Source organism: Chenopodium quinoa, unplaced genomic scaffold (assembly GCF_001683475.1).
Source record: "Chenopodium quinoa cultivar QQ74 unplaced genomic scaffold, ASM168347v1, whole genome shotgun sequence".
In the NCBI taxonomy this organism is placed as follows: Eukaryota; Viridiplantae; Streptophyta; class Magnoliopsida; order Caryophyllales; family Amaranthaceae; genus Chenopodium; species Chenopodium quinoa.
The window spans coordinates 3,114,660-3,139,337 of NW_018742329.1; the positions used below are offsets into that span (position 1 = coordinate 3,114,660).

General features: G+C 40.5%; 2 protein-coding genes and 1 long non-coding RNA gene across 3 annotated transcripts; 2 read left to right on the forward strand and 1 right to left on the reverse strand.

Annotated features, from left to right (window-relative positions):
* The first annotated feature begins 6,877 nt into the window (after nt 1-6,877).
* LOC110690325 (two-pore potassium channel 3-like) lies at nt 6,878-13,903 on the forward strand. Its single transcript, XM_021867151.1, has 2 exons — nt 6,878-8,951; nt 13,015-13,903. The coding sequence occupies exons 1-2, from the start codon at nt 7,702-7,704 to the stop codon at nt 13,166-13,168; spliced, it is 1,404 nt and encodes a 467-aa protein (XP_021722843.1). The 5' UTR covers nt 6,878-7,701; the 3' UTR covers nt 13,169-13,903.
* A 7,299-nt stretch (nt 13,904-21,202) lies between these two features.
* LOC110690328 lies at nt 21,203-21,754 on the forward strand. The gene is made up of 2 exons (XM_021867156.1): nt 21,203-21,416; nt 21,512-21,754. Exons 1-2 carry the CDS (start codon nt 21,210-21,212, stop codon nt 21,650-21,652), a joined length of 348 nt encoding a protein of 115 aa, XP_021722848.1. The 5' UTR covers nt 21,203-21,209; the 3' UTR covers nt 21,653-21,754.
* An 87-nt stretch (nt 21,755-21,841) lies between these two features.
* On the reverse strand, nt 21,842-22,821 carry LOC110690333. The gene is made up of 2 exons (XR_002505073.1): nt 22,662-22,821; nt 21,842-21,998 (listed from the first exon to the last, which is right to left on the reverse strand). It is a non-coding gene; the product is annotated as an uncharacterized LOC110690333 (long non-coding RNA).
* Between the last annotated feature and the right edge of the window lie 1,857 nt (nt 22,822-24,678).

The following is a 24,678-nucleotide window of genomic DNA, read 5'->3' on the forward strand; positions in this document are numbered from 1 at the left end:
GAATCAAAAGGTTCAGCCGGCCTCCGCCGCCTGGTACCTTTACTACTCAAGCAGGAGTGACGGCGACTGAGTAACTCCAAAGTTAACTCATAGTCACTCTCTCAAACTTAGTATGGAGCCTAAAAGGTATGAGTCGTCCGCCTGTTTTTTAGCAAACAGGGGCTCTCAACCACTACTCCTGCTAGGTTAACAACCTATGAGTTAAAAGCCAACAAACATTGGCGAATAAAGGGGAACAACCGGTACCAACCGCTTGATACCTCTACTACTCAGTTACTTGGCGACTAGGTAACAATCATGTTTACTTGGTCAAACCACTTTCCTACTTGGTTAATTTTACAAATGAAAGGACCGCCTGCCTAAAGGGGATCCAGTCTTTAAAATGGTTCGAATACCGATTGGATAAATGGCCGACTGTTCGTCTAGCCTGGAAACAGACAACCTGTCGTCCAGGGGCATAGGCGACGTGACTAACTATCCGTACCTGTCTGCAACTATCGGCCATGTAAAACAGTCAGTATAGTGTACAATTGGATATCAGAATATTCAATACTTAAACAAATTTGAAGCAAAACAAAAAAATTCATTAAAAAGAAGCCGGTCATTAAAGACCGGCAAAATATTCAGAGCCCCGGCCCCCTGGCCGGGTAAATACAAACAAACGGCACGCTGGCCGTGACAAGAAGACATAAAGCTTAAGAAGGGGGCAGATCTTCAATATTAGCAGCTGCCGCCTGGTCAGCACTCTTCTTGCTGGACTCGGCTTCAGCTGCATCCTTCTTTGATGCATTACCCCCAAGCGGCACAAGCGCCACTACCGGCTGCTCCTCCTCCTCCAACGCCTCTTCCTCAGCAGCCGCCAACGCCTCTTCCTCAGCAGCCGCCAGGATCTCTTGATTATATCTATCAGAACACTGGCGGTACGTTTTTTCCCATGAGGCAAAGTCGGCATTGGGGAAGAGGCGGCCCCAAGTCATGCGCTGGATTTGAGCAGAGTCTTCCATCATCTCCCGGACCAGCTCTTTCTTTTCTTGCTCGGCCTTTTCCGAGAGCTCCTGAGTAAGACTCTTCTCCTGGGTCACCAGGCGTACCTTTACGCTCGCCAAGGATTTCTCCAAGGTTTCGTATGAGGACATCTTTTGGCGAAGAGGTCTCAGCTCGGCCTTGAGGTTGTTGATGGTCGCCTCCAGCTCGCTATTCCTCTTCTGGGCCGCCTCTAACTGAGCCCGGATAGCGGCGGTAGCCTGCGCCTGATAATAAAGAATACCAATGGTCAGAACTTCATTTTGGGCAATTTGAAACATTGCCTTATCACAGTCAGAGGCGGCCATAGCTTTTGCAGCCTTTACCTCTTTGTTCTTCCGGTCAAGCGGCTTGCGAAGGTCGTTCACTCGGAGCAGGGCCTAAGTAAAAAGGGGAACAGGCGTCAGTTTCCAAACAAAAAAGAAAACAAGCGTCTTGGAATTCAAATACTCAAAAATATGCTAAGTATACCTCAGCAAGGACCCCTGCAATCCCGTCTAGGTCAAGGGTGCCGACACCCCTGACCGCCTCCCTTTCAGCTGGAGGAACGGCCTTGATCATAGACTTGGCCACCTCGACCAAGTCAGGCTCCTGAGGGCCGGCTGCATCAAGCATAAACAAACGGATTAGACCTAGTAAAGAAGGGAGCAAGTCTAAAATTTACAAGGACAATTTCATACTTCTAGGTGGCCCAGCTGGAGTTTTAGAAGAAGTGCCCGGCTGTTTCTCAGCCGCCACATGTTTCCTGGCAGAACCAGGAGAGCTCGCAACAGTCGTCCTCCGGGCCTTGGGGTCCGGCTGTTGGGAAGAAGAAGCTCTTGTAGCGCCCGTCTAAAAAAGAAGAAAAGAGTCAGTATATGCATAAACACAACTCCAAAAAGAGGGTGAAAGGTTCGAAGCCCACCAAGGGTGCCCCCTTGTTGGGGGAGTCGGTTGAAGACCGTTGCATGATGGAGGCCCGCAACATGGCCGCCGCAGTCTTGGAGGCGGTAATTTTGCTCATGACGTCCGCTGCAAAAACAAATAGCAAAGTTAATAAAAGTCATAACAAGAAATGCATGGAACAACAGAGTATTCGACAGGCCGGCTACCTCTTGAGCACCGACTGCTGAGGCCACAGGCGACCAAAAATTACTCGTCGTAGAGCCATTTGAAGCTCGGGACGCAGTGCAGGGGTACTTGCTCTCGTACCCCTGAAGTAGAGTTCACCTTCGACTCTACTTTGAAGAGTCCTTTTTCTAGGATCTCTTTCTTAGCCTTGGGGGGAACAGGCGGCATGCTGCGGCCGCCTGCAAGAAGGGGCGGATTCCTGTTCCACCTGTTGAAGCGCTTGTTCAGCTCTGTGTCTTAACTCTCAATGATGAGGAAGGTGCTCCGCCAGTCCTTCCATTTGTTTGCTTTACCTCTCGTCATGAGGTAGCCCCTGTGGCTCGTCAATTGATACCAGCCGGTACCGCCTGCCTTAGGGGTCCGGCTGAGGTAGTTCATGTGGGCGAAAGCCTCGAAGCTCGGCTCCACCCCGTGCAGTTCGCACCCGGCCACATAGCCGAGTACGTTGACCCAGGAGTTCGGGGCTAACTGTCATAACCCCAACTCATACCCATCCAAGATCCGCTGAACAGCTGGATGTAGTGGGAAGCGCAGCCCAGCCTTGATGGCCGCCTCGTAGCAGCCAAAGCAGGCACCATCATAACTGGTACCAGCCGGCCATACGACTGTGTCTTCTGGATCCGGCACGAACACTAAAAAGCCGGGGCCCATTGTGTGGTTTGCGATAAAGCTCTCCACTTTCTCTTGCATGGCCGTGATCTGGCCCCGAGGTACCGTGCAGTAGTAGGGGGTATTTTGCTCTCGGTGAGAGGCGGATGGCTCCGCCCAATCGTCCCCCTTCTCAACTGCGTGAGAAAGCCTCGCCTCTTGTAGGCGACTGTTTTTCTCTTCTGTGTCCAGGGAAGCATGGCCAGAAGAGCTAGACTCGGAATCGTCCTCTGACGAGTCCGAAGAGGACGACTCTTCCCCTCTCCCGGAGGGGCCCGCCTCCTCTCCTTTAAAAGGAGCAGGAGAGAATGTAGAATTGTCAACGGTAAAATGGGAAGGGGTCACTTTGACTCCTCCCTCAGAACTGCCGGCTTTCAAGCCGCTTTGTTTCACTTCCACATCTGGCGCCTGGTCAGATGTTCACTAATCGGCACCTTGTGTGAGGAGCCGTCTGAGTTTGAGATCCTGGCAGTCTTTTTTGTTCTGGCCATCATGTTCTGCATAGACACAGATACAGTCGGACTTTGTATAAAGGGCAAAGATGGGTCCAGAAAAGGGCAGGCGACACTCCTAGTCCTAGATTCAGCCGTCCCCGGTGACCGGCTGATCACTAACCTAGGTCGTGTCGTGTGCTTCCGTGGTGCCATTTCAAAAAAGAATAAAGAGAAAATTAAGAGTAAGAGAACCGACGGTTACCTGAACGAGTGACGATTGATGAAGTTCTGAAAATCCTTTGCAGTCGGCTTGTCAGAGCAGGCGGTAGGCAGAAAGGGTCCAAAATGTCAGAGCAAGTTCAGGGGTCCGAATGTTCTCTCACAAAGTTTTCAAGTGTGAAAATGACCGAAGTCAACACTCCTTTATATAGGCGAAGTGAGAAGGCGAAGGGTCACTTCCAGAATTCAAAATTTTGGCGGGAGAATCTCTCGGCCTCTCGCCGAGTGAAACCTGTAGCAGGTCGTCGCCTGTTACAGGGCGATACCTGTCACAGGTAACACGTGACCAGTCACGTGCCACCTGTGAGGGGCAAATGATTAGGGGATTTTTCCCCACCAATCACCATCTGACAAGTGGACCAATCAGGTTCCGCCATGTGTCCGTCACATGGGCCAATAGGAGCCTGCCACGTGTCAAGCAATGATCCGTCCACCATGGACCAATTACGACACGACACGTGTCCTTCCCATGACACCTGGGATAACCGGTCACCTAGGCCCAACTCCCGAGGGAAGCCCAATCAGCCCAAGGTTAACCTAAACCTAGATTGACACGTTTCCCGAGGTTATAAATACCTCCCTTAATCCTCATTAAGGGAGAGAACACGCTAAAAAGCAGATTACACACATTAAACACTCTCACCTAGAGAGACCCAATCACTTTAATTTCCGCATTAATTACTCCTTAATCAAGTACTAACTTGACCGTCGGAGGCGGATCTCCAATCATCCGGAGCATCCGTTTGTTTTGCAGGTACAGGCGTCCGGTTCCAGTCTCGGAATTGTAACTCTCCCGCAGGACATCAGAAAACCCCGAAACAGGTATGGTAGCCCAATGATAATAGGATCAGCGTCAAATTTAAAGAGCTTTTAATGGATAGGGCCTTATTGGGTAGGGTCAATATACGGCTAAAAATGTTTTTCCAATTTAACTGATAAAGAAAATAAATGGTGTGAAAATAATTACATAGATAAATTTGTATTCATATATAGTTAATAATGGTTTTGTCCAATATTTATATTAATTGATATTTTGTAAGCCCGTCCATTATTGACTCGCGACCCGCATTGGCCTGACCCGTTATTGACCTTATAAAATGTGGCCCTCTTTGACCCGACTCGCTACGACCCTAACCCAACCCACCCTATAACCAGGTCTAGTCATCATAGTTCGTTAATGTTATAGGGGTTAGCCGGTCAATATTATAGGGTTAATATCAGTTTTATAGAGGTTGTTCGATCAAAATTTCATGAGTTACTTGGTTAGTGTTATACATGTTACTTTAGCATTTTATAAGCGGTTACATGGTGTGGACAGTCGCACACAAAACACGCTGTTAAAAAAGTGGTTTCTCACACTAACGAGGGGAAAAAATAAAATTGAAAGCAACTACAAAATATGTTTATATTTGATTAACAATACTTTTTACATAGATCACAATTTCGATTCTTTATTGACGGCAATGTGTATAAACTACAGTGTGGTAGTACTACAAGACAAGAGCAATAATAATATGCTCAACTTGTTAACAAAAAACCTAAATACAACTGTCTGTTTGTGTCCCCATGACATACAAATCTAACTCAACTTAGTACCTCAGCATCTAACTCAATAATTGAGGCAAATTTTAAAATAGTTATAGAAGCATTAAATACAACCTTAACATGTAATGGAATCGCAATCATGCTATAGTATCTTTATCCTTTAAGAATTGAAGCAATGTTGTCAAGTCAAAACCTTAGTGAAGTTACTTTTAGAATTGAAGCAATGTTGTGAAGTCATCTATATATGAATTATTAAATCATGTTTAGGATAACAATCAAGTATACAATTGTATTTTAGTTTCAGGTCTATTTGAGTGATAAGAATGAGTAATCATTTATTTTGGTTTTGATTATTTAGATCGGATTAGATACATTTTGTTATGTTATGAGTAAATAATAACAAATAACAAGTTATCAATTACACTTTGTACAAACAACTAATATAGCTAGTTATCTAGTCAAAAATAAAATCTAATGCATCTCGCTTATCAAACCTGTCAATACAATTAATTATAATAGCAGTAATATTACCCACTAATTATCAAACATAACCTTAACCTCAAACATATGGAGTTGCCAATTAAACCGCTTACGCAATATTTAATACTTTGAAGTTTAGCAAGGTAAGGCACTGTTTACTTTACTCGAATTACACTTGTTATCTTGTGTTATTGGCCCTAAAGCTATTTTTTTTATTGATTTTATCAACCTTAACTTTTTGGATCTTGTAAGACGTTATTGGACAATATAAGCAACTTTTATCATACAAAAAGTGTATCTTGTCACAACTTTTTCAAAAAAAAAAAAAATAAAATAAAAAAAATTTTGCCACAAGAAATTGATTTTGGCACATCTATTTGTTGATATGGGCACACCTCTATGTGAGAGGAGCATAGAAAACCTTGCTCTCATGAATGTGCCTAAATCACTTTTTGGTGTAACAAATTCAGTTTCCCTTGTGATTTTCACATTTCTCAACCAATTATCACATTTCTTATTAGCACCCAAAAAAAAAAAAAAAATTCTTATTTGCATAGACTTGGCAAATTTGCGAAGTTGATTGGTGGTAAGAAAAAAACTAATTTTCTCATTCGTACTAGTACAAATTAACAAATTAAGAATGAAAAATCAATTATGCCATGTAAGGCACAATTAGTTTTTTGTATGGTAATGATATTGTTTGGTGGTCTTTATTTTTATCTTATATGTACTACTACCTCTGTTACATATCAGTTACAACTTTAAAATATTTTATGTTTTACAAATAATAACTCAAGTTGCAACTAATATGTAACGGAGGTAATATTATTTATCAACTTTAATCTAACCCATATTCAATCCCGGTATTGAGGTTTAAATGAAGGAAAATAAGGCATGAAGAATAGACCCTAACCTTACACTAATAAAAAGTTCTCCATAACTAATTACTCTCTCCGTCCCTAAATTACATTCCTCTTTTTCTCTATTATGTGAGGAATAAATGCTAGAAAGAGGAATGTAATTTAGGGACAGAGGGAGTATTTTTTTTTTTTTTTTTGAAACCACCATAACTAATATCTTGCCACTTAGATTCTTAGATATGTGATATTTTAGGTTATCTTTTCAATATAAAATATTAATATTTAGCAAATGATAAAATATATAACAAATTTAATTAGGGTCCGTTCTCTTTAGCTTAATTTCAGTTGAGTTCAGCTCTAATTATTTCAGTTGAGTTAAATTCTTAATTTCCCTCTTTCATGAATTTCAATTCAGTTCATCTCACTTCAATAAATCAGAACAAGCACTAAAATTATTGATTCATAAATTACAACATATACTAATGATCAATTCGATACCATGATGCGGGCATTGCTCGGAGTCTTGGACCCAAATACTCCGTACCCTTTACTAGTTTGTTAAAAAAAAGAGTAAATTTATGGGTATTAGCCTAACCGATGCGCAGAAGTAGAATGTTGGAAATTGATTGGCATGTGAATCAATGAAATACGAACCACAAAACAAAAAAATACTGCCTGAAATTCACATGACTCGTGTAGAAGACCCCCTTCCCTGACGCTTAACGTGTAACTGTACAACTGCCTCAATCAAACCAAATACTTTACACTATGACCAACCCTCTCCTATTTTACACCACCTCCCTCTTTTCTCTCTTCTTCTTCTTTCTTCGCCATTAATTCACCTTCATCTTCATCTTTATACCATTCATTATTTCATTTATTGCATTACTTATTATATTCTTCATAATCATACTATAATATAGTATCCCTGAAATATATAATTTATCAATACCCATCTCGTTTTTCAGTCTCATCTCTAACAAATTCCACCGCTTTCTCCTTCTTCATCCTCACAATTTTAATGGGTGTTCTTCGAAATTTTGATTTCTTCAGGTTCTGGGGTTCTTTGGCGAAACGTTTCTTTCGGGTTTAAAACTCAATACGTTTCTTTTAATCATTGTTGTTACCTTATTACACTGACTGTTTCCAATTTTGCCTGTTTGTTATCACTTGATTGCTCCAGGTGAATCATCATCATCATCTTTTATGGGATTGTGATTGAAAGGTGAAACCCATTTTTTTCAATTTTATTTTTGTTGGGATTGTGATCGAAAGGTAAAAACCATTTTAATGGCGCGAAATTCTATCTAGAGAGTACCCAAATGGAGGGAGAAGAGCATGAACATATTCTGCCATTGTTAAGGTCACAAGTAACTCCACCACAACCTTTAACTCTATCCTCTCTTCCTGAAAATCATGAAGTTTCACTCTCTTTAACCCCTTCTGAATTCAAAGATCGTCTTATCTTTGGTTCCTTTCCTTCCTCTCCTAGAGACCCTTCAATTTCAATTCAATCCCCTTCTTCATCCACTCTCTTTGATGCCCTTTCTCTGCCTTCTTCGCCTTTGCCGTCTCCGTCTTCGGATTATCATCATCTTTCATTTCTTTTTGACCCACAATTAGCACAACAATGTCAAGAACAACAGCAGCAGCAGCCTCTGCAGGTGCCGCCGCTGCAGTGGCAACAGCAGCAGCAGCAGTGGCAGCAACAACAACAGCAACAGCAGTGGTTGGTTGATCCTAATTATCGCGGCAAGAAAACTAATCTTCACAGGTCTAAGACTGCCCCGGCTATGGCGGTTTTAAATAGTAATGATCAAAGGAAGGAAGATGGTATACCCAGACCTAGCTCTCAGTCTGTTGTTATACAAGCATTTGTGCTGTTATTGATTTATTTGTCATTTGGGGTTTTGATATATTGGTTGAATAGAACACATTTTAAAGGTAGGGAGACTCACCCAGTAATTGATGCATTGTATTTTTGCATTGTGACTATGTGTACTATTGGTTATGGGGATATAACCCCTAATTCTACTACAACAAAGTTGTTCTCAGTTTTGTTTGTATTGGTTGGGTTTGGATTTATTGATATTTTGCTTAGTGGGATGGTTACTTATGTGTTAGACTTGCAAGAGAATTATCTTCTTAGGACGGTTAAGGCAGGGAAACGAGAGGATCAGGCGAAATCGGTGCTTATTGATGTCAAGAAAGGGAGGATGAGGATAAGAATGAAGGTGGCATTGGCATTAGGTGTGGTGGTTATGTGTATTGGAGTTGGGGTGGGTGTTATGCATTTTGTTGAGAAGCTTGGATGGGTGGATTCACTTTATCTTTCTGTCATGTCAGTTACCACAGTGGGTTATGGTGATAGGGCATTTTCGTCGTTGTCTGGTCGTTGCTTTGCATCAATTTGGTTGCTAGTATCTACACTCGCTGTTGCTCGGGCCTTTCTTTACTTGGCCGAGGCTAGGATTGACAAGCGTAATAGGCTGTTGGCAAAGCGGGTGCTTGGTCAGGATATGACCGTCTCACAGTTTCTTGCTGCTGATATGGACAACAATGGCTTTGTGAGGTATGAACCTGGTCTTTTACGTTAGTTATTCTGCCTATCTTATTCTTGCTGTGTATTGATTTTGCAGAATTGTGTGATTAACTGTATATTCTTGTGAGCTTAACCTCTAATTTAGTCTGTTAGGCAAATTTGGACTGTTTACTACAAGTACATGTTTTTGGCTATGTTGCATATTTGGTGCAAAGTGAAAGGCTGAAATTATTGCTTATGAAGCCATTATGCACTGAGATCCAGCATAGCATATTGATTATTGAAGAGATAACAAATATATAGGCATAATATGCCAACTTCTTTATATTTTGGAGGGCTTAGAAAGTTCGAATAAACCTAATCTTCTAGTTGGTATTGATATTGATGTACATATTAGCAGAAGCCTTCTCATTGCGCTATAAAACTCGATTCTTCAGCTACCAAAGTGCCAAAATGGTTTATGGATTGCTGCAATTCTAACTTTTGATGTTTTCCTTTCCATCTCTGTTTTTGAAAGAACTGCCACATGATTTTCAAATGCCACATAATAAATTAATTGACTAATTATTATGAGATGTTGCTTCCTGTTAAGGTACTTGATTGAAAACGCTGAAACTCATCACCTATTCTGCAACTGTTTTAATAATTGATTTTTAGAAAAATGCTCATTTTAGTTTACTGCTCTTTTTTCATTCTTCATTTTAAAACATTCTCAGTTTTGTAGTAAATGGGACAAAATGAACAGGGATTTTTGCACAAAATGTGAGGTTGAAAAATGTTGAACACTAAGCTAAGAATGTAATAGTACATTAGTACTGTTGGAGGATGAAAAAATGTTGAGCAGTGAGTCAAGATTGGAGCAGTATCATGTTTTGTGGTTGAGGCTCCACTAAGTTTTTATGGGTAAATGATACGAAGTATATGTTTATCATTCTAACATTGATGATATTTTGAGTGACCTTTGAAGGAATTGTGAACCCACAAACTCTGAATTGTTTATCTGTACAAAGAGGGGGGGGGGGATTAGCGCATTATACATAAATCATTAGAAATATTCTCTTTCATTTGTTTGCTCTTGCTCTAGTACATCCTGGATCCCTGCTTTCTTGTCTTCTGCTATTGGAAGTCAAATTGCAGCTCTTGCAATTGTTTAATTTTAGATTGTGAATCCATGGCTCTTCAATTGAATACGGAGTGTCTTTGCTTTCTCAAGTATAAGTGGTTAGCTTGTCTTTTTATCTGATTTTATTACCTCCTTTTTGGCTGTTCTTTACTTGCCGTCAATTTTGTTGCTTTTGTGATATTTCTAGCAATTTGTATGGCTATGCAAAAATCTGTACAGAATAAGCGAATGGGTGGCTAATTCTAGCAACTAATAGTGAGAATTGGCCTAGTTGTATCAGGCTTAAGTTGATTTTAGTGAAAGCACTTACTCTACAGTCTAGAAGCCTGTCTTGACTGGTAGGGGTAAATTCATGTAAATATTATTCCGATATATGGGGTAAAGGTTAGTTAAAGTTTCACTATATTAGCCTACCTTAAAAATCTGATAATTAATACTTCCTCCGTTTTTTATTTATCGCATCATAGGAGGTTTGACGGCAAAATTTGGGAGTGGTAAAATTACAAAAGTGTCCTTGTATTATAAAAAAAAAAGACCCACCACCTTATACAATTGATGTCAGCTTAGGTGAAGTGTATCCGTGTATTACCCAAAAGGGAACTCAATTTCTGACTTATTTCCACTCATAAACAGTGAACAGTGGAAATACTTTACATTTCCCAAACAAATTTCAGTTCAAGTTTCCCCACCAAAATTTTCATGATTGAAAATTTTCAAAAATTCCAAACACCAAATTTGCATCATCACACCCTTTCAAGAGGAGAGAGAAAGAGCAACAATGAAACCCTGCTCGATTTCATCATCACTCGCAAAGAGGGCTTCGTTCAGGGGAGATAGATCCATTATAGGAGGAGGAAGAGAGGAAACAGAACGAGGCAGAGAGGAGTAGGACACACACCCTTTCAAGAGGAGAGAGAAAGAGGAATAGAGTTGGATGAAGGAGGAAACAACGGTTGTTCAAGCGGGAAGGGAGGAGAGAGAATGAGGAAAGTGAGAAAGCTCAAGAACAAACTAGAACTAGGGTTTCATACTTAGATTTGTGCAAACAAAACAAAAAGTGGGCTGATTTATTGGGTAGGCTTTGTCCAAAGGTTGTATGTATTTAAGGTAATTTATCGAAAAAAAATAAAATTGGGTGGTGTATAAAGGGATTTAATGTGGTAGGAGGAAGAATAATAGGTGGGGTTATGATGTTATTGTAAGAGGGGTAAAAAAGTAATTTTGTAGGTAAAAATTTGCTAAATAAGGAAATGATGCAATAAAAAGTAAACTTCCTAAACTAGTAAGTGATGCGATAAAAAAAGAACGGAGGAAGTATATCACTTTGTCCCTCGATTAAAAGTTACAAGATTAACATAGGGATTATAAATTGGGGGTGGACATTTATCTACAGTCTATGGCTCTATGCTTCATTGTTAGTTCTTCAAGTTAAAGTGCTCTTTAACATCTTTCAATAGGCACTTGGCCACGAGTATAGTAATGGGGCGTTTGGTTCATAGGTTTTAGGTATGAGGTATGGAGTTGGAATAAGTAAATCTCATACTAATGTTTGTTTAAGAAAAATCTAATTTCTTAATTTTTTTCAAACCCACAAGGTATAGGGTTTAGAGAGGCCCGGGGGGAGGTGGGTATGGCTCATACCACACCTCTAGGTATTAAATAAAAAGGAAAATATCATTTCCCGAGCAACACCCAATCATAAGATATTAAGAATTTGTTCCATTCCTAGACCACTCTAAATTCATTCCTGATTTCAAACCTATACTACTTTGTGAGCCAAGCACCCCCTAATAGGTCTTGGTTTATGTTATTTTCCACTTTACTTGGATATGTAATTTTAAAACTCTATTGACACCTAAATATTAGTGGTTTTCAGCCGTTGATCTTTTGTACAGTTTTGTTTCATTGTGCATGCTTAGTATTTTTGTTGTATATGCAGCGGAACTGCATTGAATTCGTATACTTTGTTTATTAATTGAGCAGTGGACGGGAAATATATTTTGTTATTCTGTCATCCCATTACCCTCTTGGGCCTCTTCACTATATGACCATATGCATAATGGAGCGGCATTAACAAAACCCCATATTTAATAGAATAAAGTGCTCCAACTATGAGGAATAACATGTTCTTTTAGGAAGCTTGTATTTACACTAGGAATGTCTAGTTGTTTTATTTGAATATTTTGGGTGAGAATTTAGAGCTATTCAACATTGATATCATGTGTATGTGTTGATCTTTGACCTATTTCTCTATTGGAATTACTTGCCTTTTTGATGAATTTTTTTGAAAGAATAATTGTGGGGTATGGATTTGAAATAAAATTTAGGGAAAAAGAAAAATTAGAATAGGGAGAAGAAATGTTTTTGTTACTAGCTTACTGCTTGGAATTTTTTCTTTTTCCAATCTGAGCAAGAGACTCGTGTAGCATCATTGTACAGAAGGAAAAGTTATATCTTGCTTCTAACTTCCTAACAGAGCCAAGTTCTTAACAATATTCAGAATTAACTACTTGGTTTACCTCATCCTTCTGCCTGGGAATATATTGCATTTACTGATTTACATATTATGGCTATTCCCCTAATTCTTGTGCTGTCATTGGTAGTCATTATTCACATCATCTCCCCCCCCCCCCCCGCGCGGTCTATTGGATTTAAATTGCATGGGCAACTTGACCTCGCTAATTCTTGCTTGAGATAAGACTCGAACTTGATGTTGGTCACTGTTGTTATATTTCGGTATTATTGATTGTTCAATAGGAGAATTCCATGCTACTTGGACTTAGGTACCCATGTGCAACTTGGCTGCTCTGAAAATTTTCCATGATTTTGGCCTAAAATGAAGTGTTAAAGTGTCCTGCCTAATAAATTAGTCTTGTTGTTTGGTATTAAGGCTGGGAGTGATGATTAAGATAGGTAAATGTTATAATAGTTTTGAAGAGTTACTGATCTTTTCCTTGATTGTATTTTCAGCAAGTCAGAGTATGTAATCTACAAACTGAAGGAGATGGGAAAGGTTTCAGATAAAGACATTCTTCTGATATGCAAGAAATTCGATCAGCTGGATGCTGGCAGCTGTGGAAAAATCACTCTAGCAGACCTTATGCACTGTCATCAACATGATTAATTATTGTAAGTGAATGAGGCTCAATCGGCCTGTCAGTTGCTTTGATTCTAATATTGACGCAACTACGTTATGGGGCATGTCTCAGAAGGTCAAAGGCCCGGGTGTTTTATCTGTAAATACACACCAGCCGTTTCATTCTCAGCTTATATCAGATTAAATACATCTTCAACGATACAAATGTAAGACGCATTCTGTCACTGGGAGTCGATTGTGCAACTGTTTCAAAGGGTAATAGTTTCCGTACAGTATAGTTCAATGGATGAGTAAGAAGGCGTTGTCGTGATTGAGAAGTTGCTATGGAGAAAACTCCTATATCTGATTATATCTTAGCTAGGTTATAGGTTATATAATATATAAGTATAATTTTTTGCTGTGAATTTGAAAGGTTATTTCATCCGATTTTTACTTTGCTACTTACATGAATTCCCATTATATTCTTTATAGTATTGATATGTTGTACAAAAATTTAAGTTCAGCTTTGACATTTACCAAATTTCTGAAACCTATTTTGGCTTAATTAGGCGTTTCGTGAATGGGAATGGGAATGTGTAAATTAGACATTGGAAATATGGGATGATTTGGAAAAAAAAAAAACAACAACCAAGCAATTTACTAAAATTTTCTTGACCATTATTTTCGTTGTCTTTCTTTGGATTAAAGGATTTTAGCATTTTATATTTGGGTTTTTCTAAGCTATACCCCTAAAGTATTTGAGTTTCTAAAGTGTATCTATGCTTTTTTCAAGTTTCTAAGCCGTGCCCTTCAACTCCTTATCAATACTAAAACGTACCCTTATTAGTTGTTTAAAAGTTATTTGAGAGTGTGATTTCGTGGTTTCAGTTTTCATTATTAGAGTTGTGGTGGCTAAGATTTATTTCTCCTACCATTTCCTTACCTTTTATAATCTTTCTATTAAATTTATAGTTAACTTTAGGTGACGTGGAAGTTCCAAGGAGGGTATCATTCATTAATGCTAGTGAGTTGAGGGGCACAACTTAGAAACTTGAAAAAGCATGGGTACACCTAAACCTGGGCACGGGCCGGGTTGGCCCGCGTGCCGCCCGGCACGGCCCGCCGTTCGGAGCAGCCCGGCACGGCCCGAAGTCAAGCACGGCACGGCACGAAGTTTGACTTCCGTGCCACGGACACGGTGGAGAATTCCCAGGCACGGCCCGGCACGAGCACGGGCAAGGCCCGCCGTGCTGGCCCGCAGGCACGGCCCATAGGCACGGCCCGCGGGCCAACGGCTAGTTAAACGGCTATAAACGACTAGTTTTTTTGCCAAAAATTCTATAAATACTCACCTCCATTTCATTCCCAAATCACAAAATCACAATCTCTTCTTCTTATCTCTTATATTCTCTAAATCTCTAATAATCCTTATTTTCTTAAATTCTCTAATTATTCTCTTAAATTCTCTAATTATTTTCCTAATATCGGAAAAAATTAAAAAGTTCGTAATCGTAATTAGTGGAGCGTTGAAGCACGGTTGTAAGATCTAAACTAATCTTAAATTTATTATTGTTTTATTGTTATTATTAGAATAATCTTGTTTAATTATTATTGTTGTTAATTGTTATTGTTGTTGTTATAATTGTTGTTATTAATTATTATTATTATTGTTACAATTGTTGTTATTATTTATTTTTGTTGTTATTGTTATTGTTATAGTTGTTGTTATTAATTATTATTATTGATATTTTTATTGTTAAAATTGTTGTTATTAATTATTATTATTATAGTTAACCACTTTTTATTAAAAAATTAATTGTTAATTATGGCATCGAACAACCCATCATCTAGGTCTAGGGGGAAAGGCCGACTTATCCGTAGTAGTAGTTCTAGGGAACCACCAAATACAACGAGCCCCCAAATTACGAGTCAAACCAATGACCCCATTTACTTCCCCCCGGGCTATGAGCCATATAATACGTCGGGATTTCCAGCACCACCACTAAACCAATTTCCACTACCACCATACCAATTTCCACCTAATTATATCGGTAATCAACAAAACTATTGTTCTAGCCAAGGTAGCCAAGAAAGTACCCGAATTCCCTCCGGTTCTACCCCTTCTACTGCCACTCCCACTAGTCCCCCTACTAACCAATACACACATCATGAATGGTTAACCGAAACTGAGATGCTACTTTTGAAAAACCGAAGGAGTGAGGTATGGCGTTATTTTGTCCTAAGTAAAGATGGTGAACAATGGGCAAAATGTAAAACATGTAATAGTGTATTCACGGCAGTTACCAAAAACGGGACGGGACACTTATCTAGACACATGAAAGCTTGTGCAAAACCAGCTAGTGATCCAACCCAGCCCAAAATTTCCCAATTCCATCCATACGGCTTTACATACAACTATGAGAGGGATAGGGATGAACTAGGAAAAATGATAGTACACGCCGAACAACCTTTTCTTTTCTCGGAAAGTGACGCATTCAACACCTACATTAACAAAGCACTACAACCCCAACATAAAAGAATCTCTAGGAAAACCGTTCGTTCCGCAGCAATGAAAAATTTCCTAGAGTACAAAGTCCGGTTACAAGCCGAATTGAGTAACCTTAACTGTAGAGTATCTTTAACAGCCGATTCTTGGGATAGTGGTTATAAATATCACTATTTATGTGTGACTTGCCATTGGGTAGATGATCAATGGATGTTACAAAAAAGAATAATACATTTCAAAATGCTGGAATACCCACACACCGGCATTAACATTGCTCACCATTTAATGCAAGCAATAGACGAATACAACCTTCGAGATAAAATGATGTCTATGACTTTTGATAATGCAACCTCTATGACATACACAGCTAATCTTATCAAACAAAACTTAACCGATGTACTATTAGACGGTGAAGCTCTTCATACTAGATGTGTTTGCCATGTACTTAACTTATGTGTACAGGATGGAGTTCGGGCAATTGGCCCATACTACAGCAAAATCAGAGATGCTATTATGTCTATTAATAGCTCTAACATGAGATACCAAGAATGGAAGAGTTTTCTAAAACAACAAAAGATAAGGGTAATAAAAATTAGAACCGATTGCCCAACTAGGTGGAATTCCACCTATGACATGTTAACAAAGGCAATTGAGTACAAGGGCCCGTTAACATTATTTTACAACCAAAAATTTCCACAAAATGCTTTGTATGATGATGATTGGAATAACTGTGAAAGATATATGCAATTTTTACAGTTATTATATAACATGACGTATTGTTTTTCTACTGTTTACAATCCTTGTGCTCAAAACTTTCTTTCTAATGCATGCTTACTCGCCCAACTTTTCGCTGATCATCGCGATCAAAGTGATTATGATCAGTATCTTCCAGCAATGGAAAAAAAGTGGCGTAAATATTATAGTCAGATTCCTTTGATTTATATTTTTGCTTCCATATTAGATCCTAGGCAAAAGTATGAAAACACATTTATGTTAGTTGACATTTACTTTCAATGCATGTTTCTTGACGATGATGTAGAAAACTATAAGACTAATGTGAAGGATCAGTTTTTTGCTTTATATAGAGTCTATGAAGCCAAATATGGCACCGTTCCTCGCTCAGGGCCTTCCCAACCATCTAAAAACGTAAGTAAGAAGGCCAAACATTTATTTTCACAAGCTACTAACTTGATTTCAAGGTTTTCAGGTGATTCATCAATCAGGAGAACGCAAAGCGACGTCTCGGAGTTGCAGATGTACCTGAGTTACGACTTCACCAAAGGCATGGACGACGATGAGATAAACAGCCTCGACCTCCTTGCATGGTGGAAACAACAAAGCTCGAAGCATCCAACTTTGGCGGCAATGGCACGAGACATTCTTGCTATCCAAGTTTCCTCCGTCGCCTCCGAACGAGCTTTCAGCGCATCCGTAAGGGTTTTAGACGATAGAAGAACAAGTCTAAAACCCGAAACACTAGAAATGTGCGTGTGTTTCAAAGATTGGTTGGATGCGGAAAATCGCTCACAAGACCGTTCTTACGACCACAACGACAATGAAGAAGGAACCTCCGCTTCCGGTTCGGGTTCGGCTAGTTCCCAATCTATGCAACTAGCCGATGACCTTGAAGGCGAAGGCGAAGACGAAGACGAAGACGAAGACGAAGACGAGCAAGAAGAAGGAGAAGAAGAATAGACAATTATTGTATATTGTACGATTTTAAAAATATCAATTTTATCATTTTCCAATTTTTGTTTAATACCATCATTGTATGATTTTTATCATTGTTATCATTGTACAATTTTCTCAACTCAAGTAATAATAATATAAAGTACGCATTATTCACATCCAAAGTCCAATTTGCCTTTTTTCCCCGTTTTGTTACAATTTGTAAATTCATATTAAAAAAAAATAAAATTATACCAATTACTAATAAATCATAAACATTAAATTTTAAAGTAATAGTATAAAGTAAATATATAAATATAAATATTGAATATACAAATTATAAAACATAAATATTCAACTTATAATTATAAAATTCATAACTTAATAACTTATAACTTATAAGTTATAAACTTATAAGTTACCTTATAAAACTTATAATTATAATTTTATAACTTATATACATTATAAACTTATTAATTAATAATGTTGTCATTAAAAAAAAAAAAAAAAAAAAAAAAAAAAAAAAATGAAAACTGCACCAGCCCGCAGCCCGGCACGTGGCCGGCACGGCACGAGCCCGCCAGGCACGAGGGCCGTGCCGTGCCGTGGGCTGGCCTGTGAAAATGGCCGGCACGGCACGGCACGAAATCCTGGGCCCGCCGGCACGACCGGCACGGCACGAACCAGCCCGCGGCCCGCCAGGCACGGCCCGCGGCGGCCCGGCACGGCACGGTGCCCAGGACTAGGTACACCTTAGAAACTCGAATACCTTAGGGGTATAGTTTAGAAAAACCCTTTATATTTTTATATGATTCAATCTGGTAATAAAAATGTGTAATGACCACTTCTATGATTTTACACTAATCTTTTATTATAATTTAAAACCTATATACTCCCTCCGTTTTAAATACTTGCTCCACTTTTTTTTTCCGACCGTTTTTAAATATTTGCTTCATTTCCTATTTTAGAAAGCTTTTATAATATTAAATTCAATTTTCACACTTAGTGGACCGAACATAATGCTCTCTCTCCTCCTATTCTTCCACTACTTTTGTTTTTTTACATTTTTTATTTTCTCAACTACCTCCATATTTTATTACTTTTTTCAATTTCTCCTAAAACTCCACGCATGGAGAAATGGAGCAAATGGAGAAATGGAGCAAGAATTTAAAAACAATATATATATATAACTAATATATAAAAAGTAAGGGCATATATATAACTTATATATATGCCCTTACTTTTTTTTTTTCTTAAACACCCTTATTATCTGATTTCATTAAATTAACTGAATTGCTAAACATCGCCCGCGAATCTCCACATAAAGCCCACAAAATTAGAGTGAAATGTCACTTTTGCCCTCAAAGTAAAAAACACAATTTCTTCTCTCTATTCTCTACTTCCACTTTCTCTCTCTAAAAAACTTTCCGAGCGATGTCGAGGCGGCCCGGCAAGGAAGTGGCGGCACAGGCGGCGGGTGGACAGCGGTTTTCCGGCGAGAAGGTATTTTTTATTAATTTTGTGTTTAAAAATTAAAAAAAAAAGGTCGGAGGCGGTGGCGGCGCCTAGGCCAGACGCCACCACCACGGCGGAGGCGCCTAGGCCAGACGCCACCACCACGGCGGCGGCGCCTAGGCCAGACGCCGTGACGGTGGCTGTGGCGTCTGGCCCAGGCGCCAGAACCACGGCACCGGCGTCTGGCCTAGGCGCCGCCGCCGTGGTGGTGGCGTCTGGGCTAGACGCCGCCGCCACCGTTACGGCGTCTGGCCTAGGCGCCGCCGCCTTTTTATTTTTTTTTTTTTTTTTTTTTGGTTTTAAATTTGAAATTTAATTTTCGAAAATAATTAATTTTTTTTTGATTTTTTTTTAAATTTGTTTTTCTTTTTTTTAATTTTAAATTTTATGTTCCTCTTTTTTTTTTTTTAATTTTTAATTTTATGTTCTTGTTTATTGTTTTTGTTTTTTTTTTTTTTGAATTAGTTTTTTTACTTAAAAAAAATTTTATGTTCCCTTTTTTTTTTATAAATTTTTTTTAAAATTTTGATGTTCTTCTTTTTTTAAGTTTTTATAATTTTATATTTTTCACTTTGTTTTTTCCAATTTGTTTTTTTTGGGTAATTTTTTTTTTTTCTTTGTTTTTTCCAATTTTTTATTTATTTATTTATTAGGTTATTAATTTTTTTATTTTTAGGTTGTTAATATTTTGTAATGTTTTTAATTTATTTTCCATCATATGTATATTGTTTTATTTATTTATTTTAATTACTTTTTTTATGTTTATATTACATGTTTATATTGCATATTACATGTTTTGTTATTTTGTGTTAGGCATCGTATTTTCGTTCTGGGGCTGGGAAGAGTATGGACATTATGAGAAGTACGATGAACTCAATGGAGAGCTCGGGGCCCAGACACGTTAGATCCCGTGGTATTTCGGCCTCGGCTCGTAGAGAACGGGTGCACTATTCTGAGGATGATGAAGATGATGATGGTGATGAGGAGGAGGAGGAGGAGGATGCAGATGAGGATGTGGACGATCAGAGTGGACCATATGATGATTACGGTCCATTCAGTCAGAGGCTTGATGATGTGTATGAGACGCGTAGGGTAGACGTGCGTAAGGGTAGAGATGGTAGATTTGTTAGTAGATCTGGCACATCATCTGCGTCCACTGTGTCTGCGGTTAGCAGAAAACGGTCGAGGGCCGTTAATGATTCTTGGGTGGTGAGGGGCGAGGTGGCTGGGGGACCTATAGACGGGAGTGTGATTCCTAGCTTTCTAGGACACATCGCTACCCGTATTTGGGAGGACCAAGAGCGGGCTTTGGATAGCGGCATTTTGAAATGCCAAACCCGGGAGAGGACTTGTAACTTCTTGTGTAGTTGGGCTGAGGCTTGGCCGGAGGAGAGCGAGATGGTCGGCCGATTGAGGGCCACTAGAGTGAGCCACCTTCCTGCCACCATGCATGAGAGGATTGACTCGACGCTGATCACGGCTTTCGTTGAGCGATGGCAGCCGGACACGAACTCTTTCCACCTTCCGTTCGGTGAGATGACGATCATGTTGCATGACGTCGAGGCCATCCTTGGGATTCCCGTAGAGGGAAACCGAGCATCTGTTGTCACATATGCGGATCAGGCAGATTTATTGGCGGAGCTGTTGGCGGTGGATAGGGCTGCGCTGTACACAGCGGCACTTGGTGTGTGGGATCACGGCGGTGTTAAGATCGCAGCAGTTTTGCAGCGATGTTTGCACCCCACTTCACGTAGGACGCAGGACACACAGCTGGCTGCATATGTTTTTCTTCTTCTCGGGTGTACCTTGTTTCCGGATAAGAGCGGAAACAAGCTCAGGCCACGCGACATAGTTGACGCGTGTGAGCCCGACAGAGTAGGCCAGTTTTCTTGGGGGTCGGCTACATTAGCGTACATGTATCGCCAGTTAGGATTCTCGAGCCGGGCTGATGCGGCAGGTATCACTGGATGTATGACGTTGTTACAGACGTGGATATACGAGTATTTCCCGGCGTTTCGACCACACCGCGACCCGGTTCCTATTGGGGATGGCCAGCCACGTGCCTGTGCGTGGAGTCCGCGTGTCGAGAAGAAGTCCATTGACCGCCTGCGATCGATACGGTTATTGCTTGACAGGATGTCCCCATTAGAGGTAAAGTGTTTAAATTATTTCTACTTTTATAGTTTGATGTGTTTATTGTATGAATCTTACTAATTTTAAAAAAATGTGCAGGTGAACTGGATGCCTTTCGGCCAGAACCCTAGTAATAGGGTACCCAGGACCCTCTACACGGGACTGATTCAGTATCGTGAGATCGTAGAGGCGTACATGCCGCAGCGCTGTCTTCGCCAGCTTGGATATGTCCAAGTTGTTCCTCCTCCACCAGCATGGCCGGCAAGCATGATTGGCACGTGGGAGCAGTTTCCGATGGTTGCCCGCATATGGATTGAGCAGCTGCAGCGGCCGCCAACTGGGGTGGCTGCCATGTGTGACCAGCACTACATGGAGTGGTACAACCGGCACTCGCACCCGAGGTTGATCAGAGACGTCCACCACGGCGACGACGCCGATGATGATGATGTGCCACCGCCCACTGCCGTGGATGCGGTACGTCTCATAAGACATTTGTAGTTGTGTTTTTTTCCATATAATACGTCTCATAATACGTCGTTATTGAATTTTATGTGTTTTGTTATGTGTAGTGGATGGGAAAGATGACGCAGTTGGGACACAGACTTTTTGAGGAGAGGGACAACATGACGACTGCAACAGGCAGAGCTGTTATTGATGAACTGGAACGGGCCCTTGAGCAGTGGCAGTGGGCGTCACAGAGAGATTATTGATATGTCGGCAGTGCATTTATAAAACATTTTCCTAGTTGTTTGTAAAAGTTAACATTATCTGTTCTTATAATTATTATTTTAAGTTCTTAGAATTTGACATTATATTTTTAGTTTTTATAACTTTTATTTTAAGTTGTAATTAGTGGGCATACGAAAACTAAATACAGGTTCACATTTAAATGGGAAAACTAAATACGAAAATTAGAATCCGAAAATTAAATAAATGGGAAAAACATAGCAATAGCAATATTAGGTCACATAGAAAAGGCAACTAGATTGTTCCACTGCTGCACCCGGTCATGATATAACGCATCCCACTATAATCATTTCCGTCTCCACCATAATCCTGCAACAATAACATATAAATATAATCACATAAGAGTAGATTAAATTAATACATTTGACACAACATTAGCACAAAAGCAAAAACAATAATAAATTATAAACAACAAACAAAGAAATAAACAAAAAGTATTCAAAAAAAAAAAAAAAACAAAACACAAAAATAAAAAACATAAACAAAACTTTAGATTAAATAAATAAAAATAAACCAAAAAAAAAAAACAAAAAAAAAAACATAAAACGAAAAAAATTGTACAAAAAAAATAAAAAATAAATAAATTAAAAACAAAAACAAATTAAAACAATTAAAAACAAAACAAAAAAAAAAACAAAAAAAAAAGAAAAAAATTGTAACACAAAAAAAAAAAATAAACAAATTTTAAATTAAATTAAAAAAAAAAAAAAAAAATAGTGGTGGCGCCTAGCCAGGACGCCGCCACCGTGGCGGTGGCGTCTAGCCAGGACGCCGCCACCGTGGCGGTGGCGCCTGGCCAGGACGCCGCCACCGTGGCGGCGGCGTCTTGGCCAGACGCCACGGCCACGGTGGCGGCGTCCTGGCCAGGCGCCAGAGTTACGGTGGCGGCGTCCTGGCTAGGCGCCACCACTACGGTCACGGCGTCCCGGCAGGACGCCAGCCGCCAATTCGTGGTTTTAGATGGCTTCGTACCTCCTTTTCCGGCGTCAACGGCGTCTCTCCGGTGCATCTACCCGACGTTGAGGGCTCTTCGGTTTCACTCGGCGATCCAGTCCTGCTCCACATTTTTTATGAGTGAAAAATTTTATTTTCGGTAAAAATTAAAACAAGGGCAATAATGTCAACATTTTTAAAAAATGTGGGCTTTATGTAGAAAAACGCGGGCGATGTTTAACAAATCCCCCCTTAAACCCTAACTTAATTAATTAAACTCTCATCCCATATAATATTCTCTCTCCTCCTCCAACCCCATTTTCATGGTGGCTTCATAGTGTTACGAGTGGCGGGGGGTTGCAGAATGGCTGCATCGTGGGTTTGATACGTGGGTCGGGTTTTGTGATTTCAGATCGGCGGGTTTCGTGGGTTTGGTTTCGTGGGTTTTCTGGGTTGGTGAATCAGCAGTGCTGGGTTCGTGGTTGCAGATCGGCGGCGGGGGGTTGTAGAACGGCGTCGTCGTGGGTTTGATTCGTGGGTCGGGTTTCGAGCAGTGGTTTCAGATCGGCGGGTTTCGTGGGTTGGTTTCGTGGGTATGGTTTCATTGGTTTGGTGGGTTGGTGGATCGGTCAGTGATGGGTGCGTGGGGTGGTGGTGGTGGGTCGGCGAGTCGCTGGGGGTTCGTGGTGTGGTTGGTTCGTTAGGTGCTGGGGTTCGTGGGTTGCTGGTGGTGGGTTGGCGTATTGCTGGATGCGTGGGGTAGTGGTGGTGCGTCGGCGATTTCCTGGGTGCGTGAGATGGTGGTGGTGGGTGGTTTGGATGATGCTTGTTGGTGCTGGAGGTGGTGGCCTATTTAATTTAATAAAGGTTTAATTTGTTTTTTTTTTTTGGGTTGGATTAATAGTTAAGCATATACCCTTATTATTCCATAATATTGTTTTCAATCTTTTGCCTTGGTTTCCGAAAACTTGTACTTTGTTGCAAATAAAATGAACCGGAGGTAGTATATATATATATATATATATATATATATATATATATATATATATATATATATATATATCAAACCAATCATTAACAATTTTATAACGAAAAGTTCACCAAATACCCCTGAGTAATTTTTTTATTCACCAAATACCCATCAAAACTTTTAAATTCACCAAATACTCCTGAGTTTAAGAAAAATGTCACCAAATAGTTAACACCATTAATGACTAATATGCCACGTGGCAGCCTCTAATTGGTGGTTGTAATATTAGTTAATTAATTATTAAAAAAAAAATAAAAAAATTTAAGAATACCCAACCACCCAAGACCCACCCCACCCCCAACCCCCGACCACCGCGAGATCCCACCCCTCCCCTTACGCTGGTGGTCCCTTTTCGCCAGCGAGGGAAGCCCCTCCACTCTCCGACACCCCCTTCCCCTACCCCCAGCCCCTTCTCCCTCCGTTTCCCCTCCCCTTAATCCCCCTGCCCAACCTCGAAAACCCCCCTTCCTTCGCGACCGGCGTCCAAACCCCCACCCCGACGCTGGCAAACCTCTTTCGCCCCACCCCACCCCTCGCCATCCCCACCCCTTCCCCCCTAAACCCCCACCCTAAAGAACCGAAAAACCCCCAAATCGAAACCCTAGATTTCGATTTAAGGTTTTTTTCGATTAAGGGGGGTTTTTTGGTTTTTTTGGGTGGTGGTTTAGGGGGGAATGGGGGTGGGGGGGCGAAAGAGGTTCGCTGGGCGCCGGGGAGGAGGTTTGGACGCCAGCCGCTTCGATTAAGGGGTTTTTCGAGGTTGGGGAGGGGTTTAAGGGGAGGGGAAACGGAGGGAGAAGGGGTTGGGGGTAGGGGATAGGGTGTCGGAGGGTGGGGGCTACCTTCGCCGGCAAAAAGGGACCATCGGCGCCGATTCCGGCTAAGGGTATAAGGACCACCGACGCCGGCGCAGCCGCTGGTAGGGGAGGGGGATGGCTGGGGGTGGGTTTAATTTTTTTTTTTGTTTTATTAATTAAGTAATTACTTAAAAGAGAACTAATTGCAGCATGCCACGTGGCCTAATTA